General features: G+C 41.9%; 1 protein-coding gene across 1 annotated transcript; it reads left to right on the top strand.

The window, feature by feature from the left end:
- Nucleotides 1-5,320: 5,320 nt before the first annotated feature.
- Nucleotides 5,321-19,425, top strand: gfpt2 (glutamine-fructose-6-phosphate transaminase 2). The gene is made up of 19 exons (XM_035650281.2): nucleotides 5,321-5,477; nucleotides 6,539-6,646; nucleotides 7,292-7,399; nucleotides 7,654-7,779; nucleotides 8,103-8,161; nucleotides 8,900-9,034; nucleotides 10,022-10,083; nucleotides 11,851-11,930; nucleotides 13,825-13,936; nucleotides 14,161-14,324; nucleotides 14,586-14,681; nucleotides 15,126-15,223; nucleotides 15,320-15,440; nucleotides 15,634-15,791; nucleotides 15,936-16,050; nucleotides 16,478-16,605; nucleotides 16,723-16,890; nucleotides 17,138-17,299; nucleotides 18,270-19,425. Exons 1-19 carry the CDS (start codon nucleotides 5,333-5,335, stop codon nucleotides 18,312-18,314), a joined length of 2,190 nt encoding a protein of 729 aa, XP_035506174.1. The 5' UTR covers nucleotides 5,321-5,332; the 3' UTR covers nucleotides 18,315-19,425.
- Nucleotides 19,426-19,761: the final 336 nt, after the last annotated feature.

The raw sequence follows: 19,761 nt of genomic DNA, 5'->3' as shown, positions 1-19,761 counted from the left end.
GCGCCCTCAAGCAATTTTGGGGGAATTTTGGCGCAATTTTGGCACACCCGTGCCCAAAACAGACATCAAAGTTGTGTTACGTCCTTGTACAGAACGTAACATAACTTTTCAAGATTTCAATCAGCCTTACCACCTCAAAAATGCTAAACATAATTAGGGCGGCTATACAGCACAGACATGCCACACTCATTCCCAATTGCCATATCAAATAAAAAATAAGTTGATGAAGGTCTGGAAATGTGTTTGTAAAATGTAAATTTCATGCATTTATGAAATCCAAAATGGCTGACATTCCCTAGGGTGAAAGAAAATCTAAAAACAGTGACTCAGAATGATAACAGCAACGACCACACTGAAATTCACAAACATCCAAGCAACTATATCCCAACATGGCACTGAGCTTTTGGCTGCTTTTGAGTCAGCTGGCCACGCCAGCCCACTCCCTACGGAACTTTTCACCACTTCTCATGTGTCTGCCAACTTTTGTGAGTTTTGTTGTGAGCATTCGTAGTCCACCAAAATGTAAATTTACTGGGGCTGTAAATACTACTTAATAGCTGCAGGCAAAAAATTGTTAGCAAACAAAAGACAACAAAACACCAGTGCCAGCTACTGATGTGGCAACGCTAACATATTTAACTGAAGGTCATCTTTTCCTAAATATAGGGTGAGACGATACTGTTTTGGTTCAGCAGTGTAACAAATGAACCATGTGTGTATTGTGTTATTTGTCTATGTGTGTGTTTCTGTAATCCCCCCCCCCCCCCTCCATCATTCAACACTGATGTTTATTTATTTATGTGGAGGGAGTGATGATGTGGTGTGGAATATTCTTTGTGTACTGCATTTTTTGATTTTTGGTATATTCTTTGTACCTTTGGAAAGAAACTATAAAAATGAAGATACAGTATATGAAACACAAAAAGGTCTTTCCAGTTTGCAGCCACTATCTGTGTGACTCTGTGCTGTTCTCGAGGCATTCTCCTCCCACCATCCCCCACTGAGAAAGGGGGAGAGAAGCAGAGAGTTGTTGGGCCCTCCTGTACTGGCCCCCAGGCCCTAACATGAAGCAGATGTGGAAGGGGAGATCACCCTACAACCAGGTTTGAGCAGTCAGCTGGAGGGGCTCAACTCACCAGACATTCGTTTAGAAGCCACACACTTTCAGAGAGCTGCTGATGTCGAAGGAGAAAATAGAAAAAATAACTACCTGAAAGAAAACACTACTACGAACGTGTGTGCAACCCTGTGTGTGTGTGTGTGTGTGTGTGTGTGTGTGTGTGCTTGGAAAATGAAACCCTGAGGGTGAGAGGATTCATGTTATCTCAAAATCTAAATCACGCATCAAGCCGCAATGTGCTGCTGTTCGTCACCAAAACGTCCATTCCATGTATCCTTTCACATAGTCGACTCTGTCATGACAAAATATTTTGCTACGTATTTAGTGTCACAATTAAAGAAGATGTGTCATAAAAGCGTTGTTGAAATAAAATCCAATCCAACTAGACACTACAGAAAAGAAAGGTTAAAGGCCCCAAAAGATCAAAGTGAAAATTAATTTAATTTTAAAACTTACGGAAATTCCTTCATAAGCTGCGATGAATCCTCACTGTTGCCTATCATTTTGTATCATTATAGTAATTAAAGAACCTTTGATCTGTGGGGTGGATCTCATTGGATAAGAAAAGTCATAGAGCACACGCAATTATACTTATTAATCCGTTAAGCCAGGAGAGGAATGCAGTTCTTTCACGTTGGCTCCTGCCACTGTGGTTCTCACTCACGCACATCCATAACACACCCTTTGTCAGCACACAAAACAATAATACATAGGAAGTTGCTGAAATGTAAATGCTATGGAGACATGGATTGTTCAACAAATGCCTCATATCCACAATCAACACAGGGTAAATGTATAAAGTGCCTTAAAAACCATAAAGACATGGGAACACGCAGTACCGTGTAAACAAACGCACAGTGATGTGAGTGGATATTTACTGGTTGTAGTTTTGTGTGGCTTTTCTGAAGGACTGAGGCAAATATAGAATCATATTCATCATACTCCGCCCCTGTTCTCCTACGTCATGATCGCACATGGGCTGATGTGATGAGGCATGTTTTGTCCAGACGCTCACACATTCCTTACGCAGAGACGTGGACAGTTAATTGACCACATGCAATCAGAGAGCACACACGAAGCCGTTTCATACTTCTCTGATGCTGATTTTCGGCCTTCCTTTGTCATTTTTATACATTTGCTTTCCCCGCACTAGCTCGCTAGCTGTCTCCTTGTGCCCACTCCGTGCCTGCTGGTACCAATTCAAATGTATATCTATCGTAAGTTCAGTCAGGAAGACCACTGTCATGCTTGCTTCGGTTGTACTTTAATTCTCATTAATCCTGGCTGTCATTCACTCACTCATGCGCACTTTCAGTTTGTCATTCCTGGGATCAGCTGTTAATCAGCTGGTCTCATCTATCCAATAGCATTGCAACACACCTACCTTGTTATCTTGCTGCTCTCTGTTTAAATATGGTCTCTCTCCACTGCCTTAGTCCTCTCATGCTGCTGTTCTGCGTACCCCCCATCCTTCCCATCACCGCCCAGTCTGTGCAGACTCATGGGATTCTTCAATCCATCAACTCAGCAAGTCATCAACCACCAGCACCACCAGTGTCTGGACTCCATGGGAGGGAGATTTACTTTGCTGCCGCTCAGGACCGATGCCCTCTGCTGAAATATCTCTCCATGGAGTCTAAGCGCCATCACATATCATTCAGTTGAACCTCAACTCCAGCCTGGGTTCCTCTCTCAGGGTTTATTCCAATGAAGCACCTGAAAAACGATAGTTTCTTAAGGTTCTATGGAAAAGGTGAAGTTGTGCAAAACTTCTTCCACTGAAGAACAGCATGAATGAAAGGCTTCAAGTTGCTTCAACTGATGTAGTGGTTTTCATTAGTTTACACTGTCAAGACTAAAAATGAAACATCACTGATCGACGTTTCACTGATTTATGGATTAAGTTAAATTGATACTCACCAAATAATTCGACAGCTGGGGATGGATGAAGAAAACAATCGATCCCAGCTCCACATGTGCTGATGAATTTTCTCTTCCCAGAATGCAAAAAATACTGTATGACACTGTTATTTAAGGTATTCCGCAGTAAAGTGCTGTATTTTAGCAATACAGCATTTTGCTGTTAAAAAACACATCAATATAGTGTAATTTTACAGTAAAGTGCTGTTTTAACAAATAACCGGTTAATACTGTTGAAATCTTGCTGTAAATTTATAGAAATCATTAACAGTGTAGGAAACCGTAGTTCAAATGAGGTTTAAATTCATTATCAAACCAAAGTTTGTATAAGAATTTAATCTCTTCATCTGCCTTATGCAAATACTCATCAAGACAATGCAATAAACCCATACAAACTTGTTCAGGTCAATTAATATCTATTGTTTATTATTGCTCTAAATGCTGTCTTGGCATCGGATCAGATCTCTGACAGGACCTTCACACTGGAGAACGTAGAAGCAGTAGGAGTAATCAGAGTGATATGGTTGACTTTTGGTTTGGTAACATGGCTATAAAACTGATTTAAAAAATTTGAAGTGAATCAAAGTTATCCAGTCATTAGTCGAAACAATAGCTTAATTACTTCATCTGTTGAATGTTTACATGATATGTAAACCTGACCAGACGGTTGACCACGCTGACATTACTGTCCGTACAGTTCATCTAGGTTTCATCCTTTTCATACCTGCCACACTTCACACTGTTCTCCTGTTATTCATTCAGGATCCTGAACAATCTTCCGCAGGATTGGACAGTTATATCAGTCAATATCATCACAAACACAAAAACCCTCATAACAACTTGCACATTAATTGTTGAATAAATAAGTGATCCCTAACTGCTCTATGTTCTGCTTGGCGTCAGATCATTTGCAGGAGGAAACAAAACTCTTTTTTTTTACATACAATTTAATTTCAGGACCACTCCTGTACCAATACAGAAGAATTCTGCACCTGCAGTTTCCTCGGGAAAACACCTAACAAGTGGCAGAAACCTCAGTCATGCAATTAACAAATAGACAAAAAATGTTTTGAACGTTCCTTTGAATGCATGTCACTCTCTTCTCTGCAGAGCTGAGTATCACCTGCTGATGCACAGAAGTAAGGTTCACTTTTTGGGAGTAATTATTTAGGACATATAGAGCCACGAGGGTGAGTAGTTTCTTCCAAAATCTTCCCATAATACAAACCAACATCCTTGGTCATGAAAGGTGGAACCAAGCAAACATTTGCAGACAGGATAGGAGAGGTACGGTGGATAGTTTGGCCACCTGGGCATATAGGCACAGTTTACATGCATTTGCCATGGGCTCCGGTGATCACATGTGAACCGGTTCCACAACCACGCTGATAACGCAACAAACCTGCCTCTCGTGGGGCTGGGTACAGGTGGCTAATAATAAAATATCTGAGAATAAAATCACAGGTACAATGTTCATGAACCAGTGCGATCAGTTCAACCAACTGTAAACCCCTGATATGATCGTGCCTGAATGATTACACAAAAACCTGTGACTCATCATTACTTCCTTGTGGCTTATTCATTTTTTTCTGCTCTCTTATGTACAATGTTGTGAAGCCAGTCTTGACAGTTATTCAGGAAATAATTACATCAAGTAGCATTTAGTTCCCCCTTTGTTCCCCATTCCTTCCGTAGCAACTATTTCTTAGTACAATTACATGTGACCTGGCAGCAAAAAATGCATCACCTACTATGTAGAAACGAATTTGCATGTTCGATTTAATTACCATCGATATTTGACATTGTTAGATTCATTTACATTAATTTCAGAAATTAATAAAGGCATATAGTGCACCACACTTACTTTTATCCATACCTTTACATTAACATTAATTTATTTTAGACAGGTGGGACCAAAAGAATCTGGTTGCCTGCTGAGTCACACAGGCTGTTTCATTTACAGGCTGGTCCTGGATTCACAGACTCAAAGTTCGGTGGACCATGTCCAAGTTCACAACACAGGCCTTCAGCGACTAAATGATCGGGGGAAAAAACCAAAAGCATTTTCACGAGTCTGCTCGACGGATGCCAGGGGCGAGCCCTCGCCTGTCTCCTGGTGTCACGTTGTGCTGACGCGACGCTGAGAGTCGACGAGCGATCGGGCTGGTGGGCGCCGGTCCATCTCCGCTGGACGCGGGGCGCAGCACCTGTGCGCGTGCAGCATAGTGTTAACAGGACAGAGGCGGCGGCCGGGGGGGGGGGGGCGGGGCCGCTCCAGGAAGCGCCGTTTAAATGCGCCGAGGGACAGTGGGAGTGTGTAGTCGGCGGCTCTGGATTCGACGCGGCAGACGCAGAAGCATCACTTCCGAACGGGAAACTTACGAGCCGTTTTTTCTCCCAGAAAAGGTCCTTTTTCGAAAGCTTGAAGCCATGTGCGGTAAGGTTCCGTCTCATCCTAAAAGTCGTGTGTTTGAGCTCGATGCGGGCGGCCGAGCGCATTACGCATGAGCAGTGAACCGACTTCGCTCCTGTTACAGCCCAGTGCTGCTACAGCGATGTGCAGTGTGTGTGATCCCCGCGAGGAGGAGAGAAAAAAAGTGCAAAGTTATCCGATCATAGAATTGGTCTTATATCACGACAAGGACCTTGATACAAGTTTAGTGGTAATTCAAAAACCTGTTTGGATACATGTGTGTTTCCCGATCTGCGTCGGATTTCCCCCCCAAAATGCTACGTGTCAGTTTGTACTCGCGGGTGTCGACTGACACAAGCAAGTCATACCAGTTACTGACTTAAAAAAAGAAAAAGACACGGGGACAATAACTGTCGCGCGTCCTTGGCGTGTCTGACGTCCATCCTCCACGCCCAAAGTGGAGCAATCGGTGCATCCCGCACCTTTAGACAACCTCACATGCCCAACCATGGCACTGTCACGTTTGCAGCTCGGAGCAAATCTACATCGGTCCCTCGGTCGGCCTCCCCTCATCCTGTCTGCAAGGAAGAGGCCTCGGTCCCACCGCAGCCTGCCTACCTGGCCGCTCCAACACTGCGCGCAATGTGCGTCCGTCAATGGTCATCTATGTGGCTGTGGGTGGAGAGCTGCCCGGAACATTCCTACACACGCGCGCACACACACAGAAGTGTTGGGAGGGAGGGGGAACAGTGTACTGTATACAACATGCCCAGCAGCCTAAAGTGCATATTCAACGTTATTTTCCAATAGTGCAGAGATGCATCAGCTTGCCTAACTCATCTCATCAAATTAAATGTGATGTCATGTTTGGTTTGTCGTCCTGCCCGTTGTTTATTCTTGATCCTTTCAGGGTTAATAATTAGATAATAACCAGAGGCAAAAAAAACAGCAAACCTGTTTAAAAATTGTCCTTTAACAAATATGATAACACTTATCAAGAGAATATGGAACTGTGTGTGTGCTTGTAAACGGCAGCTTTGAGCATGTCAGAGGATTCAAGTAAAGTTTCTCTTCCTCACTAAAAGGGATCTTTGCCTACCTGAACTACCAAGTGCCTCGCACCAGAAGGGAGATATTGGAGACGCTGGTGAAGGGACTGCAGAGGCTGGAGTACAGAGGGTACGATTCAGCAGGTAAGGCGCGCGCGCACACACACACACACACACACACACACACACACCATGATAATAGTACTCCTTGGCAGCACCTGTGTGTCATGTCCTGAAAAAACCCAAATCTAGGCAACATTTCACTGTATTCAGAATTAGCAGAGAGTTAGTGCTGAGTTGAAGCCCCTGACACTTTATATAAATCATGTTTTAAGGTAAATACTATGAATACTGTCGTCTCATTTTTTTTGTCTGAAATACTGGCACACCCTTGTTCCATTGAACTGCTTCCGTTATTTGTGATATTTGCATAAAAGTTCTGTGAAATTTTAAATAAAATGAAGTGAAACCGGTATAGCCCAGGTGAACGACTTGCCAAATACACACAGGCGCATGTGCGCACATGCACACATACACACACATTAGGTTTATTCATCCTTTTAAAGCAGGATGTTAATAATGACAAGGCCTTTTCGGTTCAGTTTAAACACTGTGTCCTACATACAACCACACCCATACACACCCAAATGCGCACACACGTACACACACACACACACACACACACACACACACACACACACACACAGTATAAATGGCATGTCAGGCTGTTGTGTGTTTAGTATCTTTGTGTGTAGCTCTATGAGAGGTTAAATTTAAGTCTGTTTGCAGGTATCGCTGTGGACGGCCCTGACAAGACGGCCACTGACATCAACAGTAACACCATCTGCTTGATCAAGAAGATGGGGAAGGTCAAGGCCCTGGATGAGGAGCTACACAGTGGGTTTATGCACATTTTACCATTATTCAGCATGGATAGTTTTGTTGGTATTGTTATTTCAAAATCACACCATCTTCATTTTTGCCCCTTATTATGTCTTCATCTAAACCTTTGGAAGAAGCTCTCCAAAACTTTAAATCACATTTGTCCCTCAATTTCATGCTGCATTTTTTTCTGTCTTTAAAATGTCACCGTCGCGCTTACTGTATGCTCATATCAGTGAAAAGATTGGCGTTGTGTTTTCCCTGCTCAGAAAAAGACACGCTGGATCTGGACGCGGAGCTGTGCAAACATTTTGGCATCGCTCACACTCGCTGGGCCACACATGGAGAGCCGAGTGCTGTCAACAGCCACCCTCATCGCTCTGACAAGGAAAATGGTAATAATGTGCTTACCAACTCTGAATCCAATCCCTTGTATCAAATCACTTCATTGACAGCATATAACAAGCATTACAAATGAACGGTTAAAATGTGGTATACCTGTATTTTACGCACCCTCACACACCCTCCGTTTTCTATTTTTTATACATCCAATGTGTGAACGCCAATATCATCAAGTAAATCCTATTTCATATTTTTTTATTGGAATTAGTATATTATATTTCTTTTACGCCTATTATTACTTGGTTATTGACATGATAATTTGTTACATTGTTTTTAGACTAGTTAAAACCTTCTAACTAAAGTTTTTCTTTCTCAGAGTTTGTTGTTATCCACAATGGCATCATCACTAACTACAAAGAGCTGAAGGCGTACCTGGTAAGACATATAATCATCAGGAATTCCTGTTATGCAAGCTAGGGAGTTGACATTCTGGCCCAGGACCTGGCATTCAGGTCCAGGAAAGGAATTACCCTGATCAGTGGCTTGGATTCTGTTCTTTTTTACAAGGCGTAGAACTACGCATGTCAGAACCACTACTGTTGCTTTGTTCTATATTTAGCCCTGTGTTCAGGGCTAACTAAAATACCAGCACTGGCCACAGGTTAGACAGAGGTACATTTCTGTCTTTATGCAAATGAGCTGTAAAAAGCAAAAACATCATATGAATGTATCTGCAAGAAAGCAAAATTAGAGAGATGAAAAGAAAACATTACACTACATTGACACGCTGTTATATTCATCCAGCCATGTATTTGCTTTACTGCTTATCCTTTGTGGGTCATTTTATAAATAATCACATTCATTTATGAGTTTTCCCTTTTTCTTTAATATCGTAATTTGTTGTTATCGAAGAATGTTTCAAAAATACAATACAACTGTCATTTTATCCCTCTGCAAGAAGCATCGGTTATAAAACTTATTAGTCTGCTGATGGAAGGATACAATGACATTATTAAAAGCTGGAATAAACTTTTTTGTGAAAATAGCATGACTTTGAGGTGACAATATGTGGAGTCTATTCAAACTAGATTGTTGAACATAGAATATTTTAAATTAGCACTCAAAGTATTGGAGCTCTTACCTGGTCACTGTAAACTCCCTTCCCTTTCTCAGATCACCAAAGGATATGAGTTTGAGTCAGAGACGGACACAGAGGTGATCCCGAAGTTGATCAAATATGTTTACGACAACCGGGAGAGTGACAGCGTCACCTTCTCCACGCTGGTGGAGAGAGTCATTCAGCAGCTGGTGAGTAGCTTGCTCAATACAGCAACGCACACAAACCCACTTTATGGCAGCACACGGGGGTGTTGGGAAATCAATCTAACCTTTCTAGAAATATCTTAAGATATTAGGCCCGCACTTTTTTATTTCTACAGTTTCTTGGCTTTTCTGCTTCCGCTCTGTGTAAAGAGAACTATGAAGTAAAACATATAGCTCACTGTCATAAAATGTTTCATTGACCATGTCATACGCACACACGCACATTCATTCATGTCCTCATTGTAAGCAGTGTAAAACTTTAAAACATAGAACACAACATAAAAACATCCTCCATGGCAACCGCCCTTACTGCATCACAAGTGACATCATCATGCGTAGAAACCTCTCTTTTTTTGGGAGCGAGCCCACACCTTCTTTTCTTCCCACTTTGTGACTCTCATGCTCCAGACCTTCACACTTTTCAGCCGGATTGAGTTTTCTCTCTTCAGAACAACAGAGGAGGTAAAAGTAGCCATTTTGGATTCAGAGTAATGGGAACCAGATAGTTTAACCCACGTACAGCCTCACAAACCATGACACATACCGCCGCCCCCCTCCCCTCGTCTCCCGTCCCATGCTGACCCCACCCACTTTCAACACACATACACACACGACAGGCAGAAGCACTGCAGTCAGAGTGCTTTCGAAATACTGATGACGTTCTTCAATAAAGGTCTTATTTCTCTTAAACCCCCGCCCATACCCTATTATTTCCCAACACTCGCCCCCCACTACCACTACCAAACCCCACAAGGCCAAAAGAAACATTTGCTTGTGTTCAGAAACTGTATCTCCAAAAGGTTACACACACACACACACACACACACACACACACACACACACACTTAGATTTTTTTCTTCTGAATTGTTTGTCCTTCTCTCCCCTCACAGCCTCATTTAACCCTGGTGTATTTTGACTCTTTCACCAAGCTCATGTAAACTCTGTGTTTCCTCTGCTTCCCTCTGTCTCAGGAGGGGGCCTTCGCTCTGGTGTTTAAAAGCCGTCATTTCCCCGGAGACGCTGTGTCCACCAGGTTAGTACACACACACACACACACACCCAAAAACAGGCATTTCATTTAACATCATGGTCCATTATCTGTGCCATGATCCAAGACTCATTGGAGATGACTCATCCCTGTGATCCCCACTGTGAAGCAACAGCTTGACGTGAATGTAGGGGACTCTCTGATTCACTCACTGTGGCTTTTACTGAGCGTGCGTCCATCACTTGTGACATGTTATGACTCTGAACTCGGGCTTTAGGCCGTTTTTCACGTGCGTTTGCGAATGTTTGTCAATTCTGTCTGCGTCTTAAGACTCAAGGCAAAGAGATGAGCAGAGTGGAGGTTGAATTCCCGTTCCTTCCCTCCCTCCTGGGCCTCTGGCCCCTGGACCGCCAGCCCTACACCTCCTTCTTCTTCTCTGTGACTCATTATTGGAGAGACTAGAGAGTTTCCTGTTTCAGGTCCGGGAAATGCAGCTGCCAGCAAGACTCCTGGTTAATTACCTCTCATCATTTTATATGACTTGATTTTTTTTTACCTTTTCTGGTTCAGTGAGCTGTCATGGATTAGGCAAAGGGAGATTACTGGAGCATACCAGTGGGATAATAAGAGAGAGAAGAAGGGGCGGAGGGCAGATGGGCAACAACATGAAGACAGATTAGTGGCCTGTAACTTGTGGTTGCCTGGCAGTACCAGTGTTGGCAAGGCTGCTCCGTAGCACACTTGCCACCAAGGTCAGGAAACGTTGGCATACGGTGTCTTGTGTGCCAAAGTTTCTTTAAGTTGATATCAGTATTGGCTAAACTCGGCTAAACTCGGTGTCGTTTAGTGGTTGATATGTTGAATAGTCAGCATTGTTTTCCAGGATGTAGGGATGGAGGAATGTTTTTAATTATGATGTTTGTGATGCTTGTCAGCGTCCACCCTATGTCAAGGACATTTTACTCTCATTCTCCTTTATTTGCTTCTTCATTCTCTTGCTCTCCCTTTTCCACCACTTGATCTCTGACTTACTCAACCTCACTTTTCTTTCATCCCTTCTTCTCGTCTCTGCCTGCCTCAGGGTAAATAATGTGTTGGACAGTGACCATGTTTCTGTTGCAAATCTCCTTTTTCTAAGCCCCACACCCCTTAAAACAACCAGCGGTTTTACGTCAGTGTAGCCGTGCCCTAAGGAAATGCTAATCGGAGGGAAATAAAGGGATCCAGACAGAGAAAGATGAGAAATTAGGAGTTTCTGAAGAATCACTGACATATTAACTTGTTTGGTTTTGTTGTACTGTGTGCGCTGTGGACACAGAGTGAGTGTGTAAAGGTTTAGTCTATTATAAGCTTAGTCTCCTGTCACCCTCTTCTGTCAACTGTGAAATGTAGGTGTGGTTGCACCTTCACAGTCAATAGGAGGAGCCCACGTGGAATCAGCAGCAAATGAGAAAGCCGTGACTTGCTCCAGGAACTGTCAGCAAATCCTAGAGGGATGTAGATAAATGGAGGGTTCAAGATTAAAACGTTTAGATTTGGAATAAGAGGTGTGATGTCCGAGGCCCTGTCTAAACAGGTACAGGAGATATAGGAGGAGATATGTGAGGGTCATTAAAGGAGTGCTAGGAGTGGGGCAGGATGTCAAGTTGTCTGAACATTCACATTTGCACACGATACACACTGTCACATGACAGTGCGTCTGTGAAGCCTAATCCTCTCCTTTCTCCCAACTCATCCACCCTCTCTCTGCCTCTGCGTCCTTCCATCTCCCCCCCCCCACCCCCTGTACCTGTGTCATCCTTGTCCCATCAGGAGAGGAAGTCCATTGCTCATTGGTGTGCGAAGCGAGGCCGAGCTGTCGACCGAGCAGATCCCTGTCCAGTACAACAGTGGTGAGTTCTGTTCATGTCTGCGTCCGCCATTATCCGCTCACACTGTCCCCTACATCTCTACCTCTATGCACTCTCGCACATAGACATGCACACATCCAGGGGAGCATAGACAAAGCTTGTATAAATGAACTGAAGATATTAAGAGTATTGATAGTTAAAATCCAGGTGTAAACTGTGGGTAAAAATCTGCCATTAGGCGACTTGACAGTTGAGTTTGTATGATTGTCTTTGTGGGGAATAAGACATTTTAGTGACAATACCCCCCCAACAGTATTTTGCAGGGGCACCGTCGCTGCATGCTGGCCTTTTAGTTTAAACAAAATACAAACAAACCAGAATGTTTTTCCCCCTGTAGCGTTGGTGGAGCCAGACCAATCTCCAACGCTGACACTGCGCTGTGGAGACAGGTCTGGCCGAGCGAAACTAAAAACAGTCTTGTTCCTGCTGATAATAACTTGACAGTATCTGCGACTCTGAGCCGCACAAAGATAATCCCAACTATCTTGGTCAAGTAGGAGTGCAACGTAAGGTGCTTTGACATAATGAGCTGCTTGCTGTGTTTTAACACAGCATGAAGTTTCTAGAAAAAAAGTAGAAGAAAAAATGTGAAGAAATTGCATGTGGGCTTTAGATCCTGTCTAACCACCAGAATCAACAATGCATTAGTCTGTCTGTCAAAACTTCCTCACTTCCACATCACCTCTGTTCTACAAAGCTCTCAGTCCCAAACCTATTAATTCCACTTTAAGTTTTAAAATCAAGTGCGTGGGTTAGGAATACATAAAAAAAACCTACATAATTTCCTAAACATTCAGACGCTGTAATTTTGAGCAAACTGAAACAGGCTTATTGCTTTGTGTGTAATAGTTTTTAGTTAGATACATCAGGCTACAGAGAAATACTGGTTTATCATCAATTCATTGCGAGTTTTGATCTTTTCATGGAATTTCAGCAAGATATTCAAAACGTCAAACATATTCCACAGTCATACTTCACCACAGCTACTCAAATATTCAGATGCCTCACACCCTAACCCTATAAAATGCAGTAGTTCAAAACATGTCTTCTATCAAGAAAGCAATTTTCTCTTCCTTTTCTCACAAGTGTACGGTATCATTCTGCTGTAAATTATCTCTTGGCCAAGTGTGGGATTGTTATTCATTGTGAAATTCCTTGTTGCCAAGGACTTCTGTGGGTAGTTTTAAAGGGCAGTGGTCTTTTGGAAATTCATATGGTTCCTAATCCCAGAATTCTCAGTGGAAATTGGGTTTGAGAGGCAGTCTTTATAATTGTTCAGAGTTAATAGCTGTTAGCAACAACCTGCTTGTTGCTTCTCTGTTTCTACAGTGCGTGGGACTGCTTTCACTGTCTTATCAGTTGATTTAAAATTTACGGTTCTTAATGGCACTAGTGGGTCGAGTCCAATGTCCAAGACGATTAGGTGATTTGCTGCCAGGAGGGAAGAAGTGGCTGACCAATATTAGTTCTTTAATATACAATAAATAAAAAAAATGCTGCAAATATACCTGCTGACATTTTATGTTTATCAGACGAACAAAAAACAGCGGTGTCATTAGCTTTAAAATAACCTGGCAGATTCCCTCTGAAATTAGATTTCAAGGCAATGTGTGCAAATAGAAATTTTTCACTTTAAATGCCCCAGACACTGTGTCAATAATGCTAATAGCTGATAACCACCAGCCGCGGGGCCCATTAACATGTTGATGATTCAGTATATGAGTAGTGAGTATTCATTACAACATTATTACAACCCCATTGCCACAGCTGGAGTTCAGAGGAAGAATTCAAGTGATGAGCACATCTTGACTGGTTTAGTCACTCAAAGTTGCAGTGCGACCTCTGACCCTTGACCTCTGACACTTTGACCTTGTAGGTCGCCTAAAGGAGGGAGTCCAGGAGAAGAACAGCCATAACCGTCCTGACTGTTCAAACGACTCAGTGGGGGATGGGAGTGCTGTGGAGTATTACTTTGCCTCTGACGCCAGGTGAGAAACCATTTGTCTCTGGGTTTTGCGGTGAATCTAATATGGGACCATATTGTCAAATTCTTATTTGTCATTTTGTTAAAGTCGCCCACCTCTTCTTTCCCATTTGCAACCATATCTATCAAAAAAGATGCAATAGATTTTGTAACGTTTGCGAATATTAAACAAGTGCACCTAATCATTAGTTCATCACACATGTATTTGTCTTCCCCGTCTACCCACAGCGCCATCATTGAGCACACCAACAAGGTGTTGTACCTGGAGGATAATGACATTGCAGCGGTGACCAAAGGGAAACTCTCCATCCACAGGCTGAACAAGAAGGCCGGTGACGATCCTGTAAGGGCAATCCAGACCCTGCAGATGGAGCTGCAACAGATCATGAAAGGTCAGAGACTCGTCAAAAAGACAACTTTGTTATCTGTTTGATAAGAGAAAAATGTATTGCTTTTTATTTTGGGTTACTTTACACAACCTGTTAACAACATACAGTGAATAATGTATGCCAGGAGTGCTACAAGTCAAATCTATTTAGGAGTCTCATGCTCGCTTGCCCTCTGCTGGCTGAATAATTGAAAACATAATACTGCTGTTCATGTTTCAGTTCACCAGACAATCTGATGTTTATGTACGACTCCTCACTTTGCAGGAAACTTTGATGCCTTCATGCAGAAGGAGATCTTTGAGCAGCCGGAGTCAGTAGTCAACACCATGAGAGGCCGAATTTGTTTTGATTCCAACAAAGGTAATAAGTGATTGTGTAACCTGTCCTACCTTCACAGTTCAATGATACACAAGGAAACATAAGCAGGTTACCTGATCCATTGAATCAATTTTAGCAGGGACTAATTCAGACTGTGAACACAAGGTCTGGAGTTTGTTTGCTGTCTGACTTAGCAACGCCTGTTTAGATGTAGCGTCTTGATAGTCAATGTACAATGAGACAAGACATATATTTTTATATTACAACAAATTAACCCCCATTACTACTAGCATAGGAAAATGTAAATGTGAAATTATCTCAAATATTGTCAGACTGTAGGTGCCCTGATGTCCTTCCTAAATATGTACTACCTGTTGAATGCATGTAAGATAACACGGCAGTAGCTACATTATGAATGACGACGATCATGTACTAATATATATATTAGTTTAGCTAATGTTGATGTCTTACCTTCTGTTTCCTCAGTGGTTCTTGGTGGGCTGAAGGACCACATGAAAGAAATCAAACGCTGCAGACGGCTGATCATGATTGGCTGTGGCACCAGCTTCCACGCTGCAGTGGGAGTGAGTAGAGCTGTCAGAAATCAGGATAAGAACGATGGTGATCATTTTGTGATCATTACTTTGTATTGATGAGGATTTTGTTTACCTGCTTTTTAGACCAGACAGATCCTGGAGGAGCTGACGGAGCTGCCTGTCATGGTGGAGCTGGCAAGTGACTTCCTAGACCGTAACACCCCTGTGTTCAGAGACGATGTTTGCTTCTTCATCAGCCAGTCAGGTGACAATAACACACAATGTCCAGGTTGTTACACTCTGCCCCAACAAGACGATCGTGACCATGAAACTGGCTTCAAAGAAAAACTTGATTTACACTGCCTTCATTTGGGTGAAACAAATCTACATTTTTCCTCTAAAATTGGGTTTTAACTCTGCATCATCAACATACCTTTTCCTTCCCTCTGCTCGCTCAGGAGAGACAGCAGACACCTTGATGGCACTGCGCTACTGCAAGGACCATGGTGCTTTGATAGTTGGTATAACCAACACTGTGGGCAGCTCCATCTGTAGAGAAACTACCTGCGGAGTCCACATCAATGCTGGGCCTGAGATAGGAGTGGCAAGCACCAAGGTAAAGTTTATACTGTACATCTAATAGGTTTACAAAAGACCTTTATCAGTATCTGAAAACAGAAAATGCGAAATAGAACATTATTTACACTATGTGTGTGTGTGTGTGTGTGTGTGTGTGTGTGTGTGTGTGTGTGTCTCCCAGGCCTACACGAGTCAGTTTGTGGCCCTCATCATGTTTGGCCTGATGGTGAGTGAGGACAGGCTATCCCTACAGAGGAGAAGACTGGAGATCATGAGTGGCCTCAAGGTGCTACCTGGTTAGTGCTCTTCCACAGTGATTCTCAACCTGGGGGTCCCAACCCCCAAGGGGGTCTAGATATCATTTTTTTGCGGGTCGCTAGATGGTTGTGGAGAAAATAATAATACAATGTATTTGAAATGAAATTACACCTTTTAGACTGTTTTACATACAATTGTCTCTGGATCTGCTTCAGAATGGATGTTATTGAGTGTGTTTGTGATCAACGTCTGTGTACACATGAGTTAATGCTGGGACAAAACAAACAAACAAAAAAATTTGTTGCATCACAGACACAAAATGCTCACAGCATGAGCACATAGCATCTTTAAATGTGGACGAACAGTTGCAACCACATTTGCAAAATAGTCTTACTCTTAATCTAAAGTATATTAACTTCCACCAGAAGACCTTAACCTCAACTCACTCTTCTTGCAATCTCCTAGAGCTGATTAAGAATGTGTTGTCTCTGGATGAGAAGATAAAGACCATTGCCAGTGAACTGTATAAGCAAAAGTCCCTCCTGGTCATGGGCCGAGGTTTCAACTATGCCACCTGTCTTGAGGGGGCGCTGGTGAGTTGAGAATGCCACAGTGGTCTGTCAAAAAACAGTAGTCCACTCTCCGAGAACATGTCGACGGAGTAAAAGCATCAAAATTTATTCTAATATCATTCTAATATTCCAACGCAGAAAATCAAGGAGATCACGTACATGCACTCAGAGGGCATCCTGGCCGGGGAGCTGAAACACGGTCCTCTGGCACTCATCGACAAAAACATGCCAGTCATCATGATCATCATGAGAGACGCCTGCTACATTAAGTGCCAGAATGCTCTGCAGCAGGTCACTGCCAGATCGGTAAGTCCTGGAATAACATTTTAATTTAATTTTAATTTTACCTGTAGGGAGAATAAAGCCCCCGACTAGCCCCATCATTACTTCAGCTATCTTCTTAATAAAGATGCTTACAGAACAGTGAGGAACGATGCACACACACACACACACACACACACACACACACACACACACATTCAGGTCACAAACAACTAAAATCCATCATGAATTTTGACATTACACTGACTTATGTTGATGTTTGTGTCATCAGGGTCGGCCCATCATCCTGTGTTGCCAAGACGACCCTGAGGTTACTAAGAATGCCTACCAGACAATTGAGCTGCCACACACTGTGGACTGTCTGCAGGGCATCCTCTGTGTCATCCCCCTGCAGCTCCTGTCATTCCACTTGGCCGTCATGCGGGGATATGATGTAAGTGGTCAACACAGGTTTCACTCAGTCCGTCTTGACACATTCTCAATGTATAGGAGTCTTTTTAATTCCAGGTTGTTGTTTCTTGCTTTTGTGTTTGTTTTTAGTAATAAAAAGTAGCTTTTTTTTCCTACCCCCAAAAAATCTATGGGATGTGTGATTGTGAGACTTTTTGTCTGCTAAATTGATTTCTGATCTGAGCCCCAGAAATAGGATCAAATGCACAATGAAATATGTGGCCATTATCTTACTAGGTAATTTTATCAGGATAAAATCTTCAAACTCATGCCTCACAACTATTATGTAAAAATACTGTAAATGTCGCTGGTTACATTTGATTAAGACTCACTGTATTAGCCAGGATTTAACTACTGGTCACGACCTAATACAGTTTTACCCTAACCAATATCAAGATTGATTAAGAAGATTAATAGCCACTTAATTTGCCAACTTGCTATCCAAAGACCATCTGTCGTATCATAGTTTGCATATGCCAAACTTCAATGATATTGTTGCTTTAGTTTTAATGTCATAGTACTTTGGAATTTTGGATAAATGCATTGGTTATATAATGATGTTTCACTGGGTGTTGTAGACATTCACAGTTTTTGGCATGTGTAGTGTCCTTCCACAAATTACTTTTTTTTCAGGCATCAATTCTTTGTGTTCTTTCCTTTTCCCATCAACATAAGAGCTATTTGGCCTTTCTTCTGTAGGACCATTTCTCCAGCAATCCCTTTCTTAGACTGTACATTTACTAACTAAGTGTTAGTGTACAAGGGAAGGGTATGTTCCCTTTACAAACAGTGAAACATTTTCAGTGGTGCAACACCTGTTGTCAAATCCATATTATGGCACATCTCTGCCAAACAGCTATTGTTATACCACGTATTCTAAAATGATGTGCCGTGTTTAACATGCCACAGTCATTGATCGCATGTCGTTTGGTGCTTCTTTTTTTTTTTTGTAGGTTGACTGTCCCAGGAACTTGGCCAAGTCTGTGACTGTGGAATAAATGCAGTTCCACAAACACCACCGGGGAGAGAGGAGGCTCATAGATTTACAGTGCAATCATACAATTGAACGTTCAGTCTGTTTGTGTGTGTGCGCATGTGTATGTGTTTGGGTGAGTTGCAGGATTGAGAGGAAGTAGGGCCTGTGTGTGTGTGTGTGTGTGTGTGTGTGTGGATGAGGGTATGAATGAGTGAATGTGACAAAAGCAAGATGGTGGCATATGGTACAGTAAAAAAAATAGAGAGAAATGTGAATCTGACCAATACACTGCTGAGGAAGTGCCAGTGCCATTGAAGCCTTGCGGAACAATCTATGAAAACTTAACTATCAAATATCCAAAGCAACATCCTATGCCTTTTTTCTCATCTCAAATTGAGCCAAAAACAAAAGGTATATTGAAGTGATTACACTTGTGCAATAGTGGGACCAAACGTGCATTATGAATGTACACAATCATGAATGTGGTGATTCATCATCTCTTTCTGTTTTCCGAATATCTTGTGTCCATTGGGAGCTTCTCAAATATTTGTTGCACAAAGGGAAATGTAGGAATTTCAGTTTTATTCCAGAGGGATCTCTGAGTTGTGATAAACAGATTTTTATGTATCTTGTTGCACACTCATGCAGTCACTGTGCCTGGTGGGATATTAACCCATAACTTAAGTCATTCTTATCAGAAGCTCCCAGAAGTAAGTTCCTCTCTCTGTCTTTTGATTGATTCTTGATTCTTTTCATATATTTATGCTTCATGTTTTTTATTTCATTTTAATTTAAATATATTGAATGTCTGGTTTGTTTAACAGAATTGCAGTTTCCAAATTCAGTTCATGGTTAAACCAGACCTTCTTTATACAGGGTGGAGCATTTCCATTATGGCATTCATAATTATTTAATGAGCATTCTGGCAGCAAAAAAAAAATGTTTTTATGACCTTTAATACTTTTGTTTTGAAAGCCATCTCTATGGGTTTATATTAATGATAATATTCTGTATTTATCTGATTTTTATTTTATAGGGCCTAAAGAGAGGGTTTGATTTATATCTATAACTATGATTGTATTTTATACTGTATGTTTTTGTAGACATAAAAAGACACTATCAATCAATATAAATCTGTCTCTTCTTTTCAAATTGTGCATTTATCATTTTATAATTTCTCCTTACCTGCCAGTGTTTGTTTTAGGAAGTGATATCAGATTTTAAGTGTGTTCATTATAGGCTTATTGGGATATTTCAGAAATGACTTTTTGTCTAGCACTGAAAAGAGGGTGGCATGAGCCTGCTAATAATTCAGACTAACACCACTTTGTGTTTCTACGACATTACCAGTATGAAATGCCATAAAATCTTATGGATGATAAGCGGTATCCTAGACAGAAAAAGCAGCCTGTTAAATAAAATATTTAAAATCCATGACAGAAAAAAACATATTTTAGGATTAATTATCC

This window comes from Scophthalmus maximus, chromosome 9, assembly GCF_022379125.1.
Source record: "Scophthalmus maximus strain ysfricsl-2021 chromosome 9, ASM2237912v1, whole genome shotgun sequence".
Classification (NCBI taxonomy): domain Eukaryota; kingdom Metazoa; phylum Chordata; class Actinopteri; order Pleuronectiformes; family Scophthalmidae; genus Scophthalmus; species Scophthalmus maximus.
This window is presented reverse-complemented; position numbering and strand designations above follow the sequence as displayed.